The sequence below is a fragment of the Tauraco erythrolophus genome, chromosome 2 (genome assembly GCF_009769465.1).
Source record: "Tauraco erythrolophus isolate bTauEry1 chromosome 2, bTauEry1.pri, whole genome shotgun sequence".
In the NCBI taxonomy this organism is placed as follows: domain Eukaryota; kingdom Metazoa; phylum Chordata; class Aves; order Musophagiformes; family Musophagidae; genus Tauraco; species Tauraco erythrolophus.
The window spans coordinates 9369432-9388844 of NC_141466.1; the positions used below are offsets into that span (position 1 = coordinate 9369432).

General features: G+C 41.3%; 1 protein-coding gene across 1 annotated transcript in view; it reads left to right on the plus strand.

The window, feature by feature from the left end:
* Nucleotides 1-929: 929 nt before the first annotated feature.
* The window catches only part of SAMD3 (sterile alpha motif domain containing 3), a 43450-nt gene continuing 24966 nt past the window's right edge, over nucleotides 930-19413 (plus strand). The window contains 7 exon segments of the mRNA XM_086631962.1: nucleotides 930-978; nucleotides 981-1007; nucleotides 1763-1952; nucleotides 4358-4439; nucleotides 6062-6126; nucleotides 18185-18370; nucleotides 18678-18762. Of these exon segments, the coding sequence (XP_086488088.1) occupies nucleotides 930-978; nucleotides 981-1007; nucleotides 1763-1952; nucleotides 4358-4439; nucleotides 6062-6126; nucleotides 18185-18370; nucleotides 18678-18762 (684 nt within the window).

Sequence of the window (19413 nt, forward strand, 5' to 3'; positions counted from 1 at the left end):
TGCGATCATGGTCATTTAGCGCTCGATGCTCCTCTGTATAGTAAAGCTAAAACGTGTTAACAGGAAAATCCGCCTTGGAGAGAGTTTTCAGCTCTCAAGGAGCTGTCAGAGCAGGACAAGCTTTGTCTTCATAAGTCATCTTCTCTTGTGGAGATTGGTGTTGATTTTGGTATGCGAAGTACCCCCTCGCGATTCCAGCCAGTCCTTCTAGGAAGGGCCACACGGTACATGCTGAATTGATACACCTGGGAGTTGAGATCCATGCCCTGACCCCACTGGCCCCCAGGGACCATCTTCCCCCTGCTCCTCCTTCCCAGGGTGCTCGCTGCATTTTCTCAGGAAGGGCTGGAGCCTGAAGGATGAGACTAGCAAATAACAGGGGGAGTAATCTCCTCTCCCTCCATTTTCCAGGAGTTTTATTACCCCTAACTATCGGTAACTGAGGGTTAAGTATTTGCTAGAGTACCTGCTTGGTGGTCAGAGAGGGTTAAGGTGCTTGATTTACTATAAACATATATGTGACAGACTCATATCTGATGGTGGGTTGTGGTTTGTTTTTTTTAATTTTTTTCTTTCTTTCTGTAAAATGTCAGCCATTTCCTGATGAGCTGGTGGTGGTGAATTTCACACCTTTTTTCTTCTCTGTGTGGAACCTGGGTGTTAATGGTACTGGAGCAGGTCGGGTTTTATAAGGAATAAGGCTGTCTCTTAGAGCAGAGGGAGAGCAGGAAAGGGAGAGGAGGTGAAGAAAGGAATCCAAGGAAACTGCCACTTGCAACAGGCATTAGTTGGATTATTTGCACTATTTTTATTTGAAACATGTAAATGTGATGTTATTTGCTAAGTGCATTTTTTTCCTATGAAATGTTGAACTGAAAATATTCTTTCTTTTCATTTCACAGCAAAATTTAACATTGCAACACCTAAAGATGGAAAGTTGGTCGGTTGATGAAGTCTGCAACTGGTTGAGACAGAGAAATTAGGAGAATTAGTTCCTAAGTTTCGTGGTAAGTGTATTTGTTCTTTGTGTCAGGCTTCTTCAGTATTTCTTTCTATGCCTTCAATTGTCACTGCCTACCATGTTTTGGGACACATGTATATATGCAAACTTTAGGTATTTATAGAAATTTATTAGGGCAAGAACTGACATAGATCTGATAAAATAAGTGTGCAGATTTGTTCTGAAGTCTCTGAGAAACGCTGGGGGGTGAGATTAAGCCTGTATATAAATAGATGCACCCTCTCGAAACAGAGCTGGCAGTTTAACAGGCTTGACAGGGCCTATTTGATATTGTATAAATCTTTTGAAATAACACAACTGTAGTGTGTAAATGTTTTATGTCTGAGTACACAGGCACTCTACAAAGAGTTCATGAGAAACTGTTATGTGAACAGGCTATCTGTTGTATGCTCTCTTGAAAAGCTACCTTGCCTTCATTAGCAAAGCAACAGTCTGCTGTGGACTAAGCAAGGCCTGATGAAAGCATTAAAATGGTCAGCTCGCTGCTCCTGCATGTTTCAGACTCGGCTTTTTGTCAGGGGAAGGTATCTGGCCAGTGGCTAGAACGCCTGGCACTGCTTGGGAAAGGATGGTGGACAGTAGATAAAACATCGTGGTTTTAGCAGCTAAAGAAGACTGTTAACAGTAGAAAGCATCATTGCCTTTGAGCTGACCTCCATCATCATCTTTTTAAGCATATAGAATGTCACCGTAACTATAAAGTTATTTTACAGCAATGCTTTAATCCCTTTCAATCTGCAGAAGAAGAAGTAAACGGAGCAGCTCTTCTGGCTCTTAATGATCGTATGGTACAGCAGCTGGTGAAGAAGATTGGGCACCAGGCAGTGCTGATGGACCTGATTAATAAATACCAGCAACAAAAAAATGGTCTAGAATCCCTTACACACTGTTGTGAAACAGTTTCTCCAAAACTTCCAGAAGTAGTCAGTGGGTGAGTCTGTATGTGGCACAGAAAATAGCAGCTTGTGTATAATTGTATTCTTTTCACAGCATTTTAAACTGGCATTTACTAGCTCTTACATCTGTAAGTTATGACTGTTTTTTATACTTTGAATACCTCTAACAGCATGTCAAATGCAAAATAAGGTCATTACCTTGTCGTTTCAAACAGGGCATCAACATTCCTGAATTGAAACTGCTCTTCATTTCCAGTTCTAGGACCTAGTTTTCATTTGGATGAAGCATCATCAAACTTTCATGATAGCTAAATTTTTTTGTATTTGCCATATTAAGCTTTTGAAGCATTTACTTTTAAATATTGCAAGCTTTGGAGTAAAATCATGATTTAATGAAAGATAGTGTTTGTGTCACAGGTGTATTAAATTCAGTCTCTCAAGCGAAGCTCTGCATTTGATCTAGGTGTAAGAATTTAATAATCCCACTGTGTGGAACCTGATTCGTTTTTAGAAAAATTCCGCAGAGATTGTCTTCACTGAGCGTGTTCTGGCTCTTGGTTGAGCAGGTTTCTTTTCTGTTTGTTTGTTTGGGGTTTCTTGGGGGTGGGCAGAGATGGTTGGTTGTGTTTTTTTTGGTTGGGTGTTTTGGCATGGGTTGGTTAGGGGTTTTTGGGTTGGTTGGTTGGTTTGGTTCCCCCCCCATCCCTCCCCTCCATTCCGACCTATTGTAAATCTTGCAGGATTATTTTTTCTGCATGTCTTGTCTGAGAAAAGACATCCTGAGCTCCAAGTGGTCTCTTCTAAGCTCAAGAATCCTGACAGTAGAGCATGGCCTGCCATGGATGCAAAAAGCTCTTTTTTGAAGGAAGGACTCTAGCGCTAAGCCTGCGTTAGCACACAGTAGTAGAGCAGTAGGAACAGACTTGTAGAGCACTCTCTGTAGCATTTGCCTTCATCCAAAAGGAGTCCAGGTTTCGCACTCGAAGATGACTCTACAGTGCAAACCAAAGCACAGTGAATGGTGATGATTGGGTTATTCCCAAACAAATTGCACTCATGAGCAGAGCTAAACTGGTCTTGTAGATATATCCTCTTGTCCTTGTGGAAGTATTTATGACACCCCTTGGGTAAATGGTCCAGTGTAGTTGGAGGGAAGCTGGGTGCAGAAGGAAAACAAATCATACACACAGTGACATTATGATAGACTTAAAGCATGCAATCACAGCCAGTCGCAGTTCTCTACATCCAGGTCCTGCCTCACTTGATTTATAGGAAGCGCTCTCTCTGCGGGGAGAGCAGCTGTCTGCTGTGAAGAAGACTACCGTATGTGGGCCTTGTACTTCATCCAAAGTGCAGTAGATACATAGTGATTTCAGCAGGGGGTTTAGAAGAAAACATGTCTTTGTGCTTAGGGCAGCTCAAACGCTGATTTAGATATTTAGATTTCATCCTTGACTTTGTTAGGGATGTTTGGCTGGACTACACCTCCGATGGGACTGTTGCCTGTATGCTTCTCAAGTTCTGCAAGTCTCACAAAGAGCACAAGCCTTGCCGTCTCACAAAGAGCACGCAGTTGTAGTGTGAGGGCACAGCTTTTCTGTGAAGTTCTGCAGGCTCCAAAACAAAACAAATGCTGAAAATCTCAAATATTAGTGAATACAATTTATCTTAAAATATTTCCCTACCTAGTTTTCTTACCTGGAAAATAAGATGCTGGAAAGTTAGGTAAATAAGCTGCTCTTTCTGAAACGTTTTCTGTGTCAGAGTCTAAAACCACAGAATAAAACTCAAGCAGGTTTGAGAAATGCATTCAGTCATGTATTTTAGGATGAGTAAAAAAAATCAGGATATTCTATGCAGTTTGGGATATAGAATGATGATAAAGTTCCTACAGTAAAAATAGTATTTTATTATAAAACTAAAAGCTTTATCCTCATATGTAGGTAGCTGTAACTCTCATTTCTTAACTCTGGAGTGCTTGTCAGTGATGTAGTTTGAAATTATTTTGTCTGTTTGGTATATCTTGAACAAAATCCTGTAATCCTGTAAGAAAAATTTCTTTTGACCTAATTCAAAGACTTATGACTAGAACAAAGTGTAGAGACACCGTTTTGAAGTAATGTAATAAATTATATTTTTTGGTAAGCTGCTTTGACACAGAAGAACAGAATGTGTGAAGAAACCAAAAATTCATAGATTTAGAATATATGTGAAGTGAACTTGTATTTCCTCTGTTGCTCAGTGATATTAGGCTGAATTGCAGTCTTGGTCACATGAGCAAAGTCACCACACTAAGGTGCATGGTTAATAGCATCCATAGCTGAGTGTGTGGTCCCACAGTGGCAGGGAGCAACTGTGACAACTGAGTCTACGTGTTTCCAGCCCTTCTCCTGCGATGCTTGAGCCCAAGTGAAAACCAACCACCTTTTCTGTTTTGCAGAATTATTTCCCAGTCAGGCCAGTTCCCAGAACTAGCTCACCCTGCCAATACCAGTGCCAAGGTGGAGAAGGCATCGCTCAGAGTAGGGGAGAAAGCAGCACCATAGCAGTCTTCTAGTGGGTCCAAGAGTCTTCTAGCTTCCAAGAGTTGCCCACAGTATTTCCCTGTCGTATTTCTCACATCAATGCTGTTCCCAGTGCTTGTTGGTGCAGTTCTGTCTGGCCACCTCTTTATCTTTTCTAGGTCTTTTCCAACCTAGAAATCTATGAATCTATGAATCTATGAATCCTGGTGTCCTTAGCACATCTTCTAACTGCATGTGAATTGTGTTCAGCTCACCCCTCTGCCAGCAACACAAATAAAGTAATTGGTTGGACATAGAGTTTTGAGTATGGTAGGTGAACACTTTCTGTGTGGAGGTAATGGACTTGTGAAAGGACACTGAATATGACTTACATCTCCACCAGTTTGGATTAGGACATGGAAATAGCATCTTGTGTCTGTCTTTCGTAAGGTGGAAGCGTTCTGGGTCGTGCAGTAGAAACTGTATTTACGTGCATATGAGGAGCTCGCACATTGATGTTACCAGGTAAATAGCAAGATGTTTCTAGTTCCAAGATTGATTGTTTCTAGGAGCCACACAGAGAACATACTGGCTTTTTGTTTGTTTGTTTTAACTGAAAAATATTGATTCCTGAAAAGGGGAAACTCTCCTTATGAACTCAGAAAATGTTAATGTCACTTCCAATAGCCTTCCACGTGTGAGCGCAACTGAGGCTGGAAGAGTTTATAAGCATCTTTGGTGTTCAGGTGTTCTGAAGAGATGAGGTTCAGAAAGGAAGCTGTGCCTCTCCCCACCCCCCACCCCCCTAAAAAACCCCCATGTTGATGACTGCCATGAATTCTTGGCAGCATAACAGCAGTAGCCCCTATCTTAGCTCTGCCTTTATCCGTGTGCAGGGTAAAACTGTTGATGTTGGCTTCTGCTAGCAAAAGGAGGAGAATAAATAACAGGAAAATAAGGAGGGAAAGAGGTGGACACAAAGGTTAAATGGAAACTGTAGTTTGGACTGGCACATAGCTAAGCGGGTAGCTGGAGTTTTTGGAGCAAATAACCAAGTACAGCGGGGAGTAAGACCAGGTGACATTTGAGGATCTTTAGAGTGGTTAGAGCAACACAAAGCTGACTTGAAAGTTCAAGATGGACTTAACTTCCAGAAAAAACAACTGTTCAAGGTCCCAGTTGGATAGAAACTGCCTTACAATACTGTGTAAATTGCTCTTTCAACCCACCCCATGCCTTGCATATTGTAATGGTTCATTATTCCCGGAAATTAGAGAAGATGCCAGGCTATGAAGATGGCAGTTATCCTGCAGCCCTGAGAAGGTTTATTTTCTTGGGTGTTGTAACTGCGTAGTAAATAGAATATCACTAGGCAGTATTATTTACAGTTTTCCTTTTAACTTGTCAGAGTTTGACAATTGAACTGAGAGATTGATTAAGAGACATCAGCATCATATAAAATCATGGCTATTCAATATGTTGATTTTTCTCCTTTTCTATTTCTGCCACTGGTATTTTAGAACCCTAATATACCTCTTTTCTATAAGCTGAGAAAACCTGACAATGAACATATTTTTTTATTTTTTTCTTTCATGGCCACTGATAGACAAATATTAAATTCTTCTGGTCCTGTGGAGCAGAAAAAATACCTGTGCTCAACTGAAAATGAAGAAGGACTAATTGATCACAGAGTGCTAAAGCAAAAGTGAGTTTATAATGCATTTACTAAACTTTCCTTACCTTTTGAATATTACATGAGCACTTCTTTCTGCTTCATTAAGACTAAACAGACACTTTATAAAAAGTGATCCTGATTATTCAAGGCCAGGTTCAGGTATATCTAGGTATATTTAGAAAACAGCAGGAGCAGAAATTTATTAGGATTTGACTGAACAAAATAGGCTAATGGTGTTTTTTCTGCCCTCCTTATGCAGTCCTTGCTCACTATCTCATATGTTACCTCATACAGAGGGCAAAATACAGGTTTGTCTTTATTTGTCTGTTTTTTAAAAATCCTCTTTTACAGATGTATTTTCAACAGCATCTGGCAAATTAGTAATTATAGAGTGGAATACGGCTCTAAAAATATTGTGTGCTTAAGGCATCTTAAATTTACCACTTGGGAAGGTAGGCATGCTGATTCCATTTGCACGCTCATTTTCCTTGGGTGTCAAAATGAGTCTTCCGAAAAAGTGGAGGCAGGACGAGGTGTTGTGGGTTTTTCCCCTTCTTTTTTTTTCTTTTTTTCCTCCTACATATGTTTTTCTCCTTTAAAATGGGCAGTTAGCGCTGGAAGAGAGACCTGTTCCTCTTTCAAGGCAATTTCTTGTTTATGAAGCTTTGTCTGCTTAATTGTTATACCCCTTTATTCTTACCTGCTATAATTCTTCCCCGCAATCATTCTCCCCCATAGATGTAACGGATGGCTTCACCATTCTGAGATAAGGGGAGGTCTTCCTGCAAAAATGTCTATTTTATCACTTTAAAAAAAGGAACAAGGGATAAGGCTGTCTGGAAACTGAAGAGAGGGCTGAGTGAATCACATAGTTAACGCTTTTAAATAAAAGTCCTGCTATGAGCTTCAAAAGAACAAAACAAAAACCCAAACCCAAAGATCCTGTCAGCATCGTTGCCAATGAAACAAACCCAAATCACTTAAAACCCTCGAATAAACCATTAAAATGATCTTGCAATGATGATTTTTAGCCTGTACTTCTAAAGGGTGCTTATTTTTAATTAATGATGAGTAATTTGCCTTGTGCTGTATCAAGAGATCTAAATGGATTGTGTGAATCAGCGTAACCCAGAATAGACCAGCCTAAGGAAATGTTCTCAGCAAATGTTGTAGTAGCTTTCAAAGGCCCATAATGGCCTGGTGGGGGAAAGGGACTGCAAAAGAGCAGTGCCCATTCACCTTGGGGTACTCACTTACTGCATTTCCAACAACCGATGGAAAATTTTAATGTTTGTATGTTTGAGGAGATTATGTCAGCTATAAGCAGGTTGTGAAGGGTTGAACAAGATGTTTGTTTTGAAATTGGATTATGAGAATAGAAAAAGTTGCTTTGACTGTAATATGATGATAGATTCTTAGCCTACAGTATAAAAGTTACTCCCCTGTCTATTCTGCTAATATACTTAACTTTGAAAGCTGAATTGGTTGGTTGCTTTGTTTGTTTTTCACTCAAGTTCCAGCAGATTTATGTGCCATGGTGAAAAGTGGTTTTTGACATCAAATTAGCGGAGGTTAATTTTTTGTATTTTGGCATAACGTTAATCGATATTTTTGTTAGATCAACTAGTGGGTTTTTCCATTGCTTTAAATGTGGAATGTTTGAAGTCTGTGCATTTGTTTGCTCCCCTAGTCTCTCATCTTAACTAATGGGGAAAGGGAAGCTGTAGTAATATGGGGAGGTGGTTCTTCAGATAAAATACTCTGGACTGTCTAATTCAGAGTAAGAAGGATTTTGGGTACCCGTTTCTTGTCAGCCAGGCCAGATTTGGAAGAACAACTAAGAACAATGATGACTTCCACTCTTCCTTAGTGGGTGTTCTCACCTCTCCCACTTGTTTGGCAGCAGACCAGTTTCTATAAATACTTCTAGAGTCAGTTCTGCCAGGGAGTAGTTTAATTCACTGAGGTTGGTTTAAACATACGTTTCTAATGATCAGTGTTTGGCCAGGGTTACACTCGTAGCCTCCGTCTCCTTATTCATTTAATCCAATTTGAAAAAGAAGAACTTAAAATTTTGTGGGTTGAGTTTTTGGATTTCACTTTGTGGCGTTTGGTTTTTTTTTTTCCCCAAAAGACCCATGCATCTACAGCTTCGATAACTGGCATGATTTTACTTGAAATGAATTTGCGGGTGCTTTTATGGATTATTAGTGCTGGTGAATTGGCTCAAAGTCTCTCTGCATGTTTCCTGTGTAGATAGTCCTAAAAACTGTGTTAAATACACTTTTCTGTATTACTAAATATTACAAATGTATCAAAGAAGATTGTTTAAACACAAAAAAAAGACTAAGTGGATGCAGTAATTGTATAATTTCATTTTTCTTGTACTGAAATTGTGTATACGAATAACCAGGTGACGTTTACAGGTTACTTCAGTGGAATAACGTTTTGCCAGCAGCTACAGAAGCAAAAACAGTCAGTCTTTTTGTTAATCTCCTGCAAAGATTAAACTTGAAGCTGTGTTTTTCTCTGAAGACAATAAGGTAGCTACACAGGATGATTCAATAAATACATTTCCCCTACACCTGCTTTTCTTAATCGGAGTACCAGCAGTTTGATGGCTCCTGGCAGCCTGGTGTTTATCTTGTTGCTAAGACAGAGGCTGCCAGTACTTGTAAATACCTGATACTGTTGTGAAAAAACAACCTTTTATTGGTTGATTTATACGTTCTGTCTGCCTTTCTTCAAGGTGTTTGTTTATCAAAGGACGTCCCTAACGTATCCCTTTTTCACTGTTTCCAATATGACCGTCCAGCTGCTTTCCTTCAAGAGTGATGTCCTGATACAGGTTTATTTGTACATTTATTCTTTCTATAAAAACGTGTTCTGTAGCTCTTGAGTGTTGCGTAACAGATTTACTGTCTGAACGCCTTGAAGTAGTTTGCTCAGATCAGGCTTATGTGCACAAGCAGGATAACAGATCTTCTGGCCAGCCTCGACAGCCTTGAACTTCCCTATTTGCTGCGAATTCAGAAGATGTGGTCAGTGCTTAACTAAACCTGGGCCTGCTAAGTGTTCATACACCACTAAAGCCGTTGCAGCATCGACTGTATATTGGTGCTGCTGCCCATGTAAATTTGGGCTGATGGCAAGGACAATGAATTGGAAGATTTATTTGAAAATCTACTTGGCTCTTGTCTCCAAGATGTTTGTGCTGGCCTGCATGGCTCAGAACAACCTCAGTGGCACCAGCTTACCTGCTGCAAGCCTCTGCAGGCTGGGCACCCACCAGCGTGTACTAGTGCAATGTTTGAACCAGTAACACCCTGCTGACAGGGACTGGAGGTGAGCAGAGCACAGAGCCATGTTAACGATGCTGTGCATCTCCTTAGCGAGGGCAGTCTTGTGTCTAGCTTGGTCGAACTGCAGGCAACTGCACCGGCAGCTGAGTAGCTGCATCTGAATCGTGTTTGAGTTTTGACACATCATTCTGCTAATGAACTTGACAGAGCTTCTTCCTTTGCTTCCCATTACTCATACATCAGTATTGTTGGTCTGAGTTTCATGTGGTTTATCAGAAACACACTTATGCTTGTGCTTTAGAAAGAAAAGGAGGGGAAAAAAAAAAAAGAGAGTAGCTATCCAGAAAAAATATTGCTTAGTCAATTATTTGGAATGATTTTGCTCCCTCTATACAAGACACCAAATATTACTTTTATATGTATACATATATGCAGCCATAGTCCCACAAAGGAAATCGCAGCTGGACTGTGCCTGTTTGTATATAACTTAAGAGCTTCTTAGTTTCTATGCAGAACCTTATTGTTGATATCATCAGAATTATTTCTAGTGGATGTGATAATCTTTTTTTCCTTTGTTAGTTCATATGGACATGAAAAGCAGCCATAAAAAAAACTGCATTAAGTCTTTGACAGTGGTCAATAGTAGAAGAAAATAAGCACTGTCTGTTTTGTTTTGTTCGGAATACAGATGTTAGATGCTTCCTTTGATTATACCTTTTCAACAACAAATGTTTAGGGATTCCAAAACCATAAATTGCATACATCCCATTAATTTTAACAGCGATTGTCTGAATCGTTCTTCTGTGAATCTGTCTCAATACTTCTGAAGCTATTTATTATTTCAATAGTGGATTCCTCTGTCGAAAAAATGTATCATAACAGAAAAATAATGTCTTTTTTATTTTGATGTTTCTTGATAATTTCACTTCAATTGTTATTCCATCTTCATAAAAACTTTTATATCTGTGGGTTTTAGTTTGGTTTGTGTAGGGTTTGGGGAAGATTCTTTAAATTTAGGTTTTCAATTTACACGGTTGCAAGTTAAATCTGGCCAGGGACAAGAAAAACTTCTATAGATATGTCAGTGATAAAAAGAGATCTAGGGAAAATGTAGGCCCTCTCCAGAAGGAAACGGGGGACCTGGCTACCTGGGATATGGAGAAGGCTGAGGTTCTCAACGACTTCTTTGCCTCAGTCTTCACTGGCAAGAGCTCTAGCGGCGCAGCCCAAGTCACAGAAGGCAAAGGCAGGGACTGGGAGAATGAAGAACCGCCCACTGTAGGAGAAGATCAGGTTCGAGACCATCTTAAGAACCTGAAGGTGGACAAGTGCATGGGACCAGACGAGGTGCATCCACAGGTCCTGAGGGAACTGGCAGATGAAGTTGCTAAGCCACTATCCATCATACTTCAGAAGTCGTGGCAATCTGGTGAAGTTCCCAATGACTGGAAAAGGGGAAACATAGCCCCCATCTTTAAAAAGGAGAAAAAAGAAGACCCAGGAAACTACAGGCCAGTCAGTCTCACCTCTGTGCCTGGCAAGATCATGGAGCAGATCCTCCTGGCAACTATGCTAAGGCACATAGAAAATAAGGAGGTGATTGGTGACAGCCAACATGGCTTCACTAAGGGCAAATCATAGAATCATAGAATCATAGAATCATAGAATCGTTAGGGCTGGAAGGGACCTTCAAAGGTCATCTAGTCCAACCCCCCTGCAAGGAACAGGGATATCTCCAACTAGATCAGGTTGCTCAGGGCCTCATCCAACCGGGCCTTGAACGTCTCCAGGGATGGAGCATCCACCACCTCTCTGGGCAACCTGTTCCAGTGTTCTACCACTCTCATGGTAAAAATTTTTTCCTAATATCCAACCTGAATCTACCTCCCTCTATTTTAAAACCATTACCCCTTGTCCTATCACAACTGGCCCTCTTGAACAGCCTCTCCCCATCTTTCTTGTAGGCCCCCTTGAGGTACTGGAAGACCGCTGTAAGGTCACCCCGGAGCCTCCTCTTCTCCAGGCTGAACAGTCCCAACTCTTTCAGCCTGTCCTCATAGGAAAGGTGCTCCAGCCCTCTTATCATCTTCGTGGCCCTCCTCTGGACCCTCTCCAACTGGTCCATGTCCTTCTTATGTTGGGGACTCCAGAACTGGACGCAATACTCCAAGTGAGGTCTCACGAGGGCAGAGTAGAGGGGGAGAATCACCTCCCTTGACCTGCTGGCCACGCTCCTCTTGATGCAGCCCAGGACGCGGTTGGCCTTCTGGGCCGCAAGAGCACATTGCCGGTTCATATTGAGCTTCTCGTCCACCAGTACTCCCAAGTCCTTCTCCTCAGGGCTGCTCACGATCCATTCTCCGCCCAGTCTGTATTTGTGCCTGGGATTGCCATGACCCAGATGTAGGACCTTGCACTTGGCCTGGTTAAACTTCATGAGGTTGGTACGGGCCCAATCCTGCCTGACTAATTTGGTGGCCTTCTATGATGAGGTTACAGCATTGGTAGATAGGAGAAGAGCAACTGACATCATCTACCTGGACTTATCCAAAGCATTTGATACTGTCCCACACGACATCCTTGTCTCTAAACTGCAAAGACATGGTTTTTGATGGATGGACCACTCGGTGGATAAGAAATTGGCTGGATGGTTGCACTCAAAGAGTTGTGGTCAATGGTTCAACAGGCTGGAGAGGTGGGCCTGTGAGAACCTCATGAAGTTCAACAAGGCCAAGTGCAAGGTCCTGCACGTGGGTCGGGGCAATCCCAAGAACAAGTACAGACTGGGTGGAGGATGGATTGAGCAGCCCTGAGGAAAAGGACTTGGGAGTGCTGGTGGATGAGAAGCTCAATATGAGCCGGCAATGTGCACTGGCAGCCCAGAAAGCAAATCATATCCCGGGCTGCATCAAAAGAAGCGTGGCCAGCAGGTCGAGGGAGGTGATTCTGCCCCTCTACTCTGCTCTCATGAGACTCCACCTGCAATACTGTGTTCAGCTCTGGAGTCCCCAACATAAGAAGGACATGGAGCTGCTGGAGCGGGTCCAGAGGAGGGCCATGAAGATGATTTGAGGGCTGGAGCACCTCTGCTATGAAGACAGGCTGAGAGAGTTGGGGCTGTTCAGCCTGCAGAAGAGAAGGCTCCGGGGTGATCTTATTGCAGCCTTCCAGTACCTAAAGGGGGCCTACAGGAAAGCTGGAGAGGGACTTTTTCCAAGGGCGTGTAGTGATAGGACAAGGGGCAATGGATTTAAACTGAAAGAGGCGAGATTTAGATTAGATATAAGGAAGAAATTTTTCACTCAGAGGGTGGTGAGGCACTGGAACAGGTTGCCCAGAGAAATTGTAGATGTTCCATCCCTGGAAGTGTTCAAGGCCAGGTTGGATGAGGCTTTGGGCAACCTGGTATAGTGGTGCGTTTCCCTGCCCATGGCAGGGAAATTGGAACTAGATGATCTTTGAGGTCCCTTCCAACTCTAACCATTCTATGATTCTATGAATTTCTGCTACTTTTTTTTTTAATTCAGCATTTCATGTCTCTGTCATTGCAGCAGGAAGCTTAAGAATACTAGTTCAAAAACCTAGAGGGCTCACAATAATATGTTCTCTGTGCTTGTCACCTCAAAGTTTTGGAAGTCAAGGCAACTGGACTCCTGGTTTTGGAGCACTTGGGGTCATCAGAGCTGAATTTACTGATACGGTGCTGTGAGCCTTCCACAAAAGTTTGAAGGAAAAAACAATTGTTAAAACTCCTTTCTGCCACACTAGAAATAAGCCAAGTCTTATGGCTTACTTGCAGGAGATACTAACTGCATTGCCTTGTTATGGTCTCGCAAAGTCGTAAAAAACTACCAAAAAACCCAAATACATAGAATCCTTTAGATACAGTATAACACATCTTACACGAGTGAACGCAAATAAACCCTGTTTGTTTAAAATAGCCTGACTCAGCTGGCAGTTCTGTCAGTCAGATTCTCCAAGAGCATTTTCTCTTCCTCCTGTCTGTAACCTACAGCTACTGCCCTCGCATGAGATGGAAGTGCAGCCCCTTCCCATACGTGACGCAGCTCCTCAGAATGGAAGCTGTCAAAAAATCTTGACTCCCCTCTAGAAGGAGGTTGTGTCTGCATCTCACGAACTTTTTTTAAAGCCGACTATTTTGCCTGTAGCTTTATGCTCGTACTGAAAATGATGATTTTATAGCCAGGGTGCTGCAGGAAAAGCTGAAACGGGAGCTGCTCTGGGAAACGGGCAGCGATGGTGTGTCTGACAGCTCCCGCATCCTCGCCTTGCTGGAGCTTACACTGCTCTGGGTAACTTCACGTTCAGTCTAGAGGATACCTGCCCCTACGTTTAGTGGGAACTGAAAAAGCAAAAGACATCATCAAGCACTAGGTAGGCTGCAAATCCTAGGCTCTAGGGAATAACTGGGAAACTGTGTATTTGTGCTGGAAAGTAGGAACTGGCAGGGAAGCACTTGAAGAGAAAGACATGAGAATCTTTCAGGCACCGATCTCGGAACTGTGAATAGAAAAAGAGAGACCTCTTTTATCCGGCTATTGAGAGGGGGAAAAGAGTTTCTTCTGATATTTCATCATCTATCATAATTTCTGTCTTTTGATAGGAATAACCTTTACAACCTTAAATATTGTCATGAAGTTGAAAGCATATTATACATATGTTAGGGAAATGGAACATTTTCTACAGGTGCAGACTTTTCCTTTCCTTCACATCTGCAAGTTCCGTGTTTTCTTTTCGCTTCTGGTTCTTCCTTGACTTTGTAGACATGGACTTTTTCCAGACGATAAATCTTCAGACAGGAGTCTCTTGCTGTTTGTGGCATAGACACGTGAAAGGTCAGACCTTCACCTGGGAACAATGGGAATCTTGAGGCTCCATCCATGTGCTGAGTTTTATCTGGATGTACCGAACATAGGAACTCACTGATGTTTGCAAAGTTCTGCTCAACTGTGATGTCCTCTGACTAACTGGGACTGAGCTGATACAAGACGTAGCAATGGGTGCCATAGACTCATGGACTGTAGGAAAGCAGACAATAAAAATTTTTGTGGCACACAGTCTGCTTATGCATGTGCCCAGTTGGCTTATAAGTCACTTTTTTCTAAAGCAACTTAATGGACACAGGAAACTGATCTTTCTTATCAGTATGCTTAAGAAGCTTAAAAATTACAAAGTCTTACTATGATCTAGTACTTGAACTTTCTAGGTCTCTACTGTACTTTGCACAGCTATCTTCATTGAGCTGTCTATATTGAGGCCAAGATTATTTTTACTGACTTGCTACAGCTAATTCAGGCAGCTCTGTGTCTCCATGTGAGGTTGCAGAAGACACTGAGCTTGGAGGCCATGATGCTGCGTTCACTCACCACTCCTCTGCCCAGCACACTCTAAAACCTCCATCGAATGGTCTGAGTGACACTGCAAGTGTGTAACTCTTGCCTTTTTGGCAGTAAACCAAGATATTCCCTGGGATTAGGGATGCCGGGGGTTATATAATTCAAATAGGCAGGGTTTTGCCAGCTGAAGGAGACAAATGCCTCCTCCCAAAATGTTATTTTTTAGTTTCTTGTCTCAGTAAACATGATGTGCATGAGCAGCGTAAGGTAGTAATGGAGCCAAAGAAAGAAATAGCTGTGTGAAAGAGTGCTATGGCTTATTGCCATAAGTAAAGTAGTCATCTACAAAAGCTGAGTGGTCAAAAGCACTGTGACTAGTTGTGTCCTTACTGGGGAGAGGCTTCTTAGGATGCAGTTCCGTACTGCAGCTAAACATAAAGAGAAGAGCTTGCTTCATCTCTGCTGGTATTTGTCTCACCTCATGAGGAGCTGTTCTGGGAACCTAAACTGAGAAACCTAAACCAAGAAGAAAAAATAAGAACTTTGTCACTGTAGCTCCTTGAAGTAACTTGCTGCAGGGCTGGAGGCTTCCCAGTACCAGTAAGAAAGGGATAGAGACGTGACAGTGGGGGAAGAGGGAGACTGACATTTGGCAGGAGCTAGCCATTGGATTGATTTAGTTGCAGCATCAAATGTCTCAAGAATTGAGAGAAAAGATTTTGTAATTTGTGTTTGGGGATTTTGATCTTATCTCTGTCTTGGGTTAGCTAGAAGACCAGAGAGGGATGGTTAGAAGCAGGCTGGGTATGTTTGTACCTAAATCTCCAACTGTAATGCTGTTAGCCACAATCAAGGAAGGTCTTGGCTATATGCATAAATCCCAGTGCACATACAGTTTAACTGAACTGTTCTTTTAGTTAAACTAGTTTGCATGTGAGTATTTCTGGGGATAAAGTTTAGTGTGGAGTTGTGTATCTTTTCAAACAAACTTGTATTTCATTGTAAAATATTACCACAAATATTTAACATGACTGCCTGACAGCAATTATTTCAGCAAAAGCTAGTAAAATATTTAATCTCTTGCACTGCAGAGACTAAAGGAATTTTTGGATCTCGTTTGGACAGCAAGGAAGTATTTTGTGTTGGGTAAGGCTGAAGAGAAATGGAATTTGGAGTATTTTTGTTCTACTGGAAAATGTGAAGGGAGTGGTGGAGGGGAGAGTTACCATGCCTCTCTGGCTATTGGCCATCCTAACGGCAAGAAAATTTTATTTTGTTTGAGTAACTGAATGTGGTTCAGTTCAAGCAAACTGAACCTGCTAAACTTCACCACTTTTTGAAATGGCAATTCAGCTTCACCGCTACTAGCAACAAAAATAATTCAGTGCTGCTCAGACACAAATTACTGTAAGTTTTAAATTTCTGTCCATTTTTGAGTTAGTTTAAATGATAGCATGTTGAAAATAGTATGTAGTAACTTGCAGCCTGTCTGCTACATCACTTTGATCAATAAAATTAGTGAAAGTACAGGGTTCAAACCTACAGGCTGCAGAGCTCCTCATTGATGCTACATTGAACATCTGCACTTTATTTGCATAGGAGGGATTTCCAAGTGATTTCGGAACGTGGGTTGGGTTTTATTTTCCCATTTGTGTATTATTCATCACTAAAAAAAGGACATTAATGTGTCTATGTGGATATCCTGTCACTTTTTGCACAGCTTTTCCTTCTTTTGAGACTGCAAAGTATTACTAGAAGTTCACTAGTTCACTGTGCTTTGCATCTGCTGTTAACCATCTGTGTCCCACAAAATCTGGTGAGCTTGGAGATACAGCAGCTCTGGCCATTTTGTACCTGTTTGGTTGAGAGTTAAAGGCTAATTTACTCAAGAAGCTATTGACCTAACACTAACTACAGGGGCCCAAAAGGAGATGCCTTCCAGGCATATAGTAGTCTTTCAAAGTGGTGTAAACTAAGCTATTGCAAATGCTCATCCATTGGTATTGCAGTTGATTTTGTCAGCCTAAAGGTTTAAACCCTTTGGTTTTTACGTACTTATCCGAAAGAAGCTGGATAGCAAAACCTCCCAAAGAAGACCTTGCTAAAACATTTCGCAACTCTTATTTATACACTTAGCTCTTGTTTATAGGCTAGCATAGAGACCTTTAGGAGTGAAAACTTGTGTATGTTGACTGAACTGAAGTCCAGCCACAAGTCTTCATGTGGAAGCTTTCACTTACGTCCCCCAAGTGGGAGATTCCTAACTTGAGTCTTATACAGTGAAGATTCCAACTACTGTTGTAACTATCTTAATTTGCTTCATAAATAGTGGAGAGAAATAGATGAGAGAGAACATCTGGTCTGATTTAGATGTCTTCTGGTTGTTCTGTCATCTTTCAGTGGTGTTTATGTCTCCTTAATGAATACAAAAGGATTTCAGATGATTAACTGAGATATAGATATCTGTATATTTATACCATGTAAGCATCTACATTTGTCATCTATAACGATAGCACTATATTAAAAAAATTATTTCAAAAGTCTACTAGTTGTTTCCAAATTGCTCTCTGCAATTTAAATTAAAGCAAACATAAATTGCAGTGATACCACATACATAACAGGACCCTTTAGTTGTCTTTGGCACCTCTCCTTTGAAATTTCTTTATTGGATCTGGACTACTATGGCTGGGAATCCGCCCAGGGCTGCCAGAACCACTCCGTCTTTTAAGTGGCTCTTGATTGCCTTCCAGCTCACTTTGTCCCTACTTTTCCCTGTGTTCCTGCAGAATCAGGGTTTGGCAGGCTCTCTGGAGGCAGGAAGCACTTGGGTAGGCAGCGGTGATACTTCGCCTCAGGCCAAGGCCCGCTGGAGTGTGCCATTTGTAAACAGTGCTGATGCTCATGGTGGGACAGGAGCTGCGGGTACTTACGGTCTGTGCCTGCTTTCTTCCCAGCCATTGTGCTGAGGACAACTGCCTTCATCCTTTCGCTGCTTTCCCCTTTGGGAGGGCAGTCTTAGCTAATGTCAAGTACAGTGTTTTATTCAATTAAGCTGTTTGGCTTACTCTGACTAGTAAGTTAGCAGAACTGGGAGGAAATACACTATAATGATGACAGATAATGCTATTTTGCAACAGTAGCAAGTCCCCAGTGACTTCCTCTGTTCTGCCTTCTGCTTTGAGTTAGTGACCACCTTCTAGTGTCTGCTGATTATAACGTTTCACGTTTGACATCTGGTTTTAGCCTCATATGTTTTGATTGCAGCTTTTGTAGATATTCTGTATGTAGAAACCAAGAGAGCAAGCCTTGAACTTCTATAGCAATAACTTTCCTTTGAGTTGAGTTTTTGCTTGTATTTTTCTTTTCTTCTTGCCTGCATTGCCATAGAAGAAGGACATGATCATGATGATATAATCTTTTCTTTTACAGAAAAAATGTGAAATCATTTTTTGCAAGATACAAGACATTGCAGTGGACAAGTTCTTATGCTTTGCCAGACTTCCCTTACGATATCAAGTGCATACTAGCAGAAAAAAAATGCCCTGATCACAGTATGAGAATAAGGATTATTGAATTTTTACAAGCAGATATGACGAAATACCTAGAAGGATCACTGTGAGTAAACATCATTAGATTTGTTTGGGGGCATTACCTATTGGCTGCAGAAGTAAATTTTCAAATGGATGTAAAGCCATTCTCTTCCATATGCTTGCTTAAATGGAGGAGTCTAAGGACCTGAAACCTGTTGAAGCCAATGGGAAGACTTCATGCAAATCTTAAAGTTGTTGCCTTTGTAATTTGGAGGAGAACCGACAGTTCAAGAAATAGTCAGTTTAATGTATATCAGTATAGACTTCAGACAGTGTCTAGCACTGTCTGGAATATCGGTTATTTATTTTACATCTTCATCTTGTTTGCACAGGTATCCAAACAGTCAGCAATATAACATTGTTGTCAATGCTCTGCTGCAGGCATACCCGTTCCTCGATGAAGATGGGAATGGCTTTGTAAGTATTGTAAAGAGTACCCTGTCTTGAAAAAGAGAGAAGTAATTTTTTTTTTCCCGTATAATCAATCACAAGAAAATAACCTAGTTCAGAGGAAATCAATATCAATTTCTTCTTACTGGCTCTATTCAAAACTGTAAGCTTCACTTTGACACGTTTAACGAATCACATTCTTCTTTCATTATATTAATTAAAGATTAATCCAGTTACAGCCATTCCTCAAAGCCTCTGTGAGATCATGCAGGCCTGTATGTGAAGTCCCTGGTTGCTTGTTTGGTACAGTTTCTTTCTGGATTGATTTCCCTCAAAGGATGAATTTAAGTAAATGAGACTTATTTTTGGTTTTGAAAACAATGAAACCAAGCCTTTAGAATATCGTCTGTATGAGGACTAACACACAACTGATGCTCTTGCAATGCACTATAATCATTGTATGTTAGATATCTAGCTACAGCGTGTAGTAATACTACTGGTTTAGGTATGCTGGGAATCTAGACATAATTAAAAAAGAAGAAGTTATTTAAAAACACTGGTTGGGATCTCAGTTGGGGACATAACAGAAAGCAGTGGAAGGAGATGACTTACATTTGAACTACGTTTTTTTCACTCTTGTGACCCAGAGTCTCAGAGGACAGTGTTCACCGTTTGACT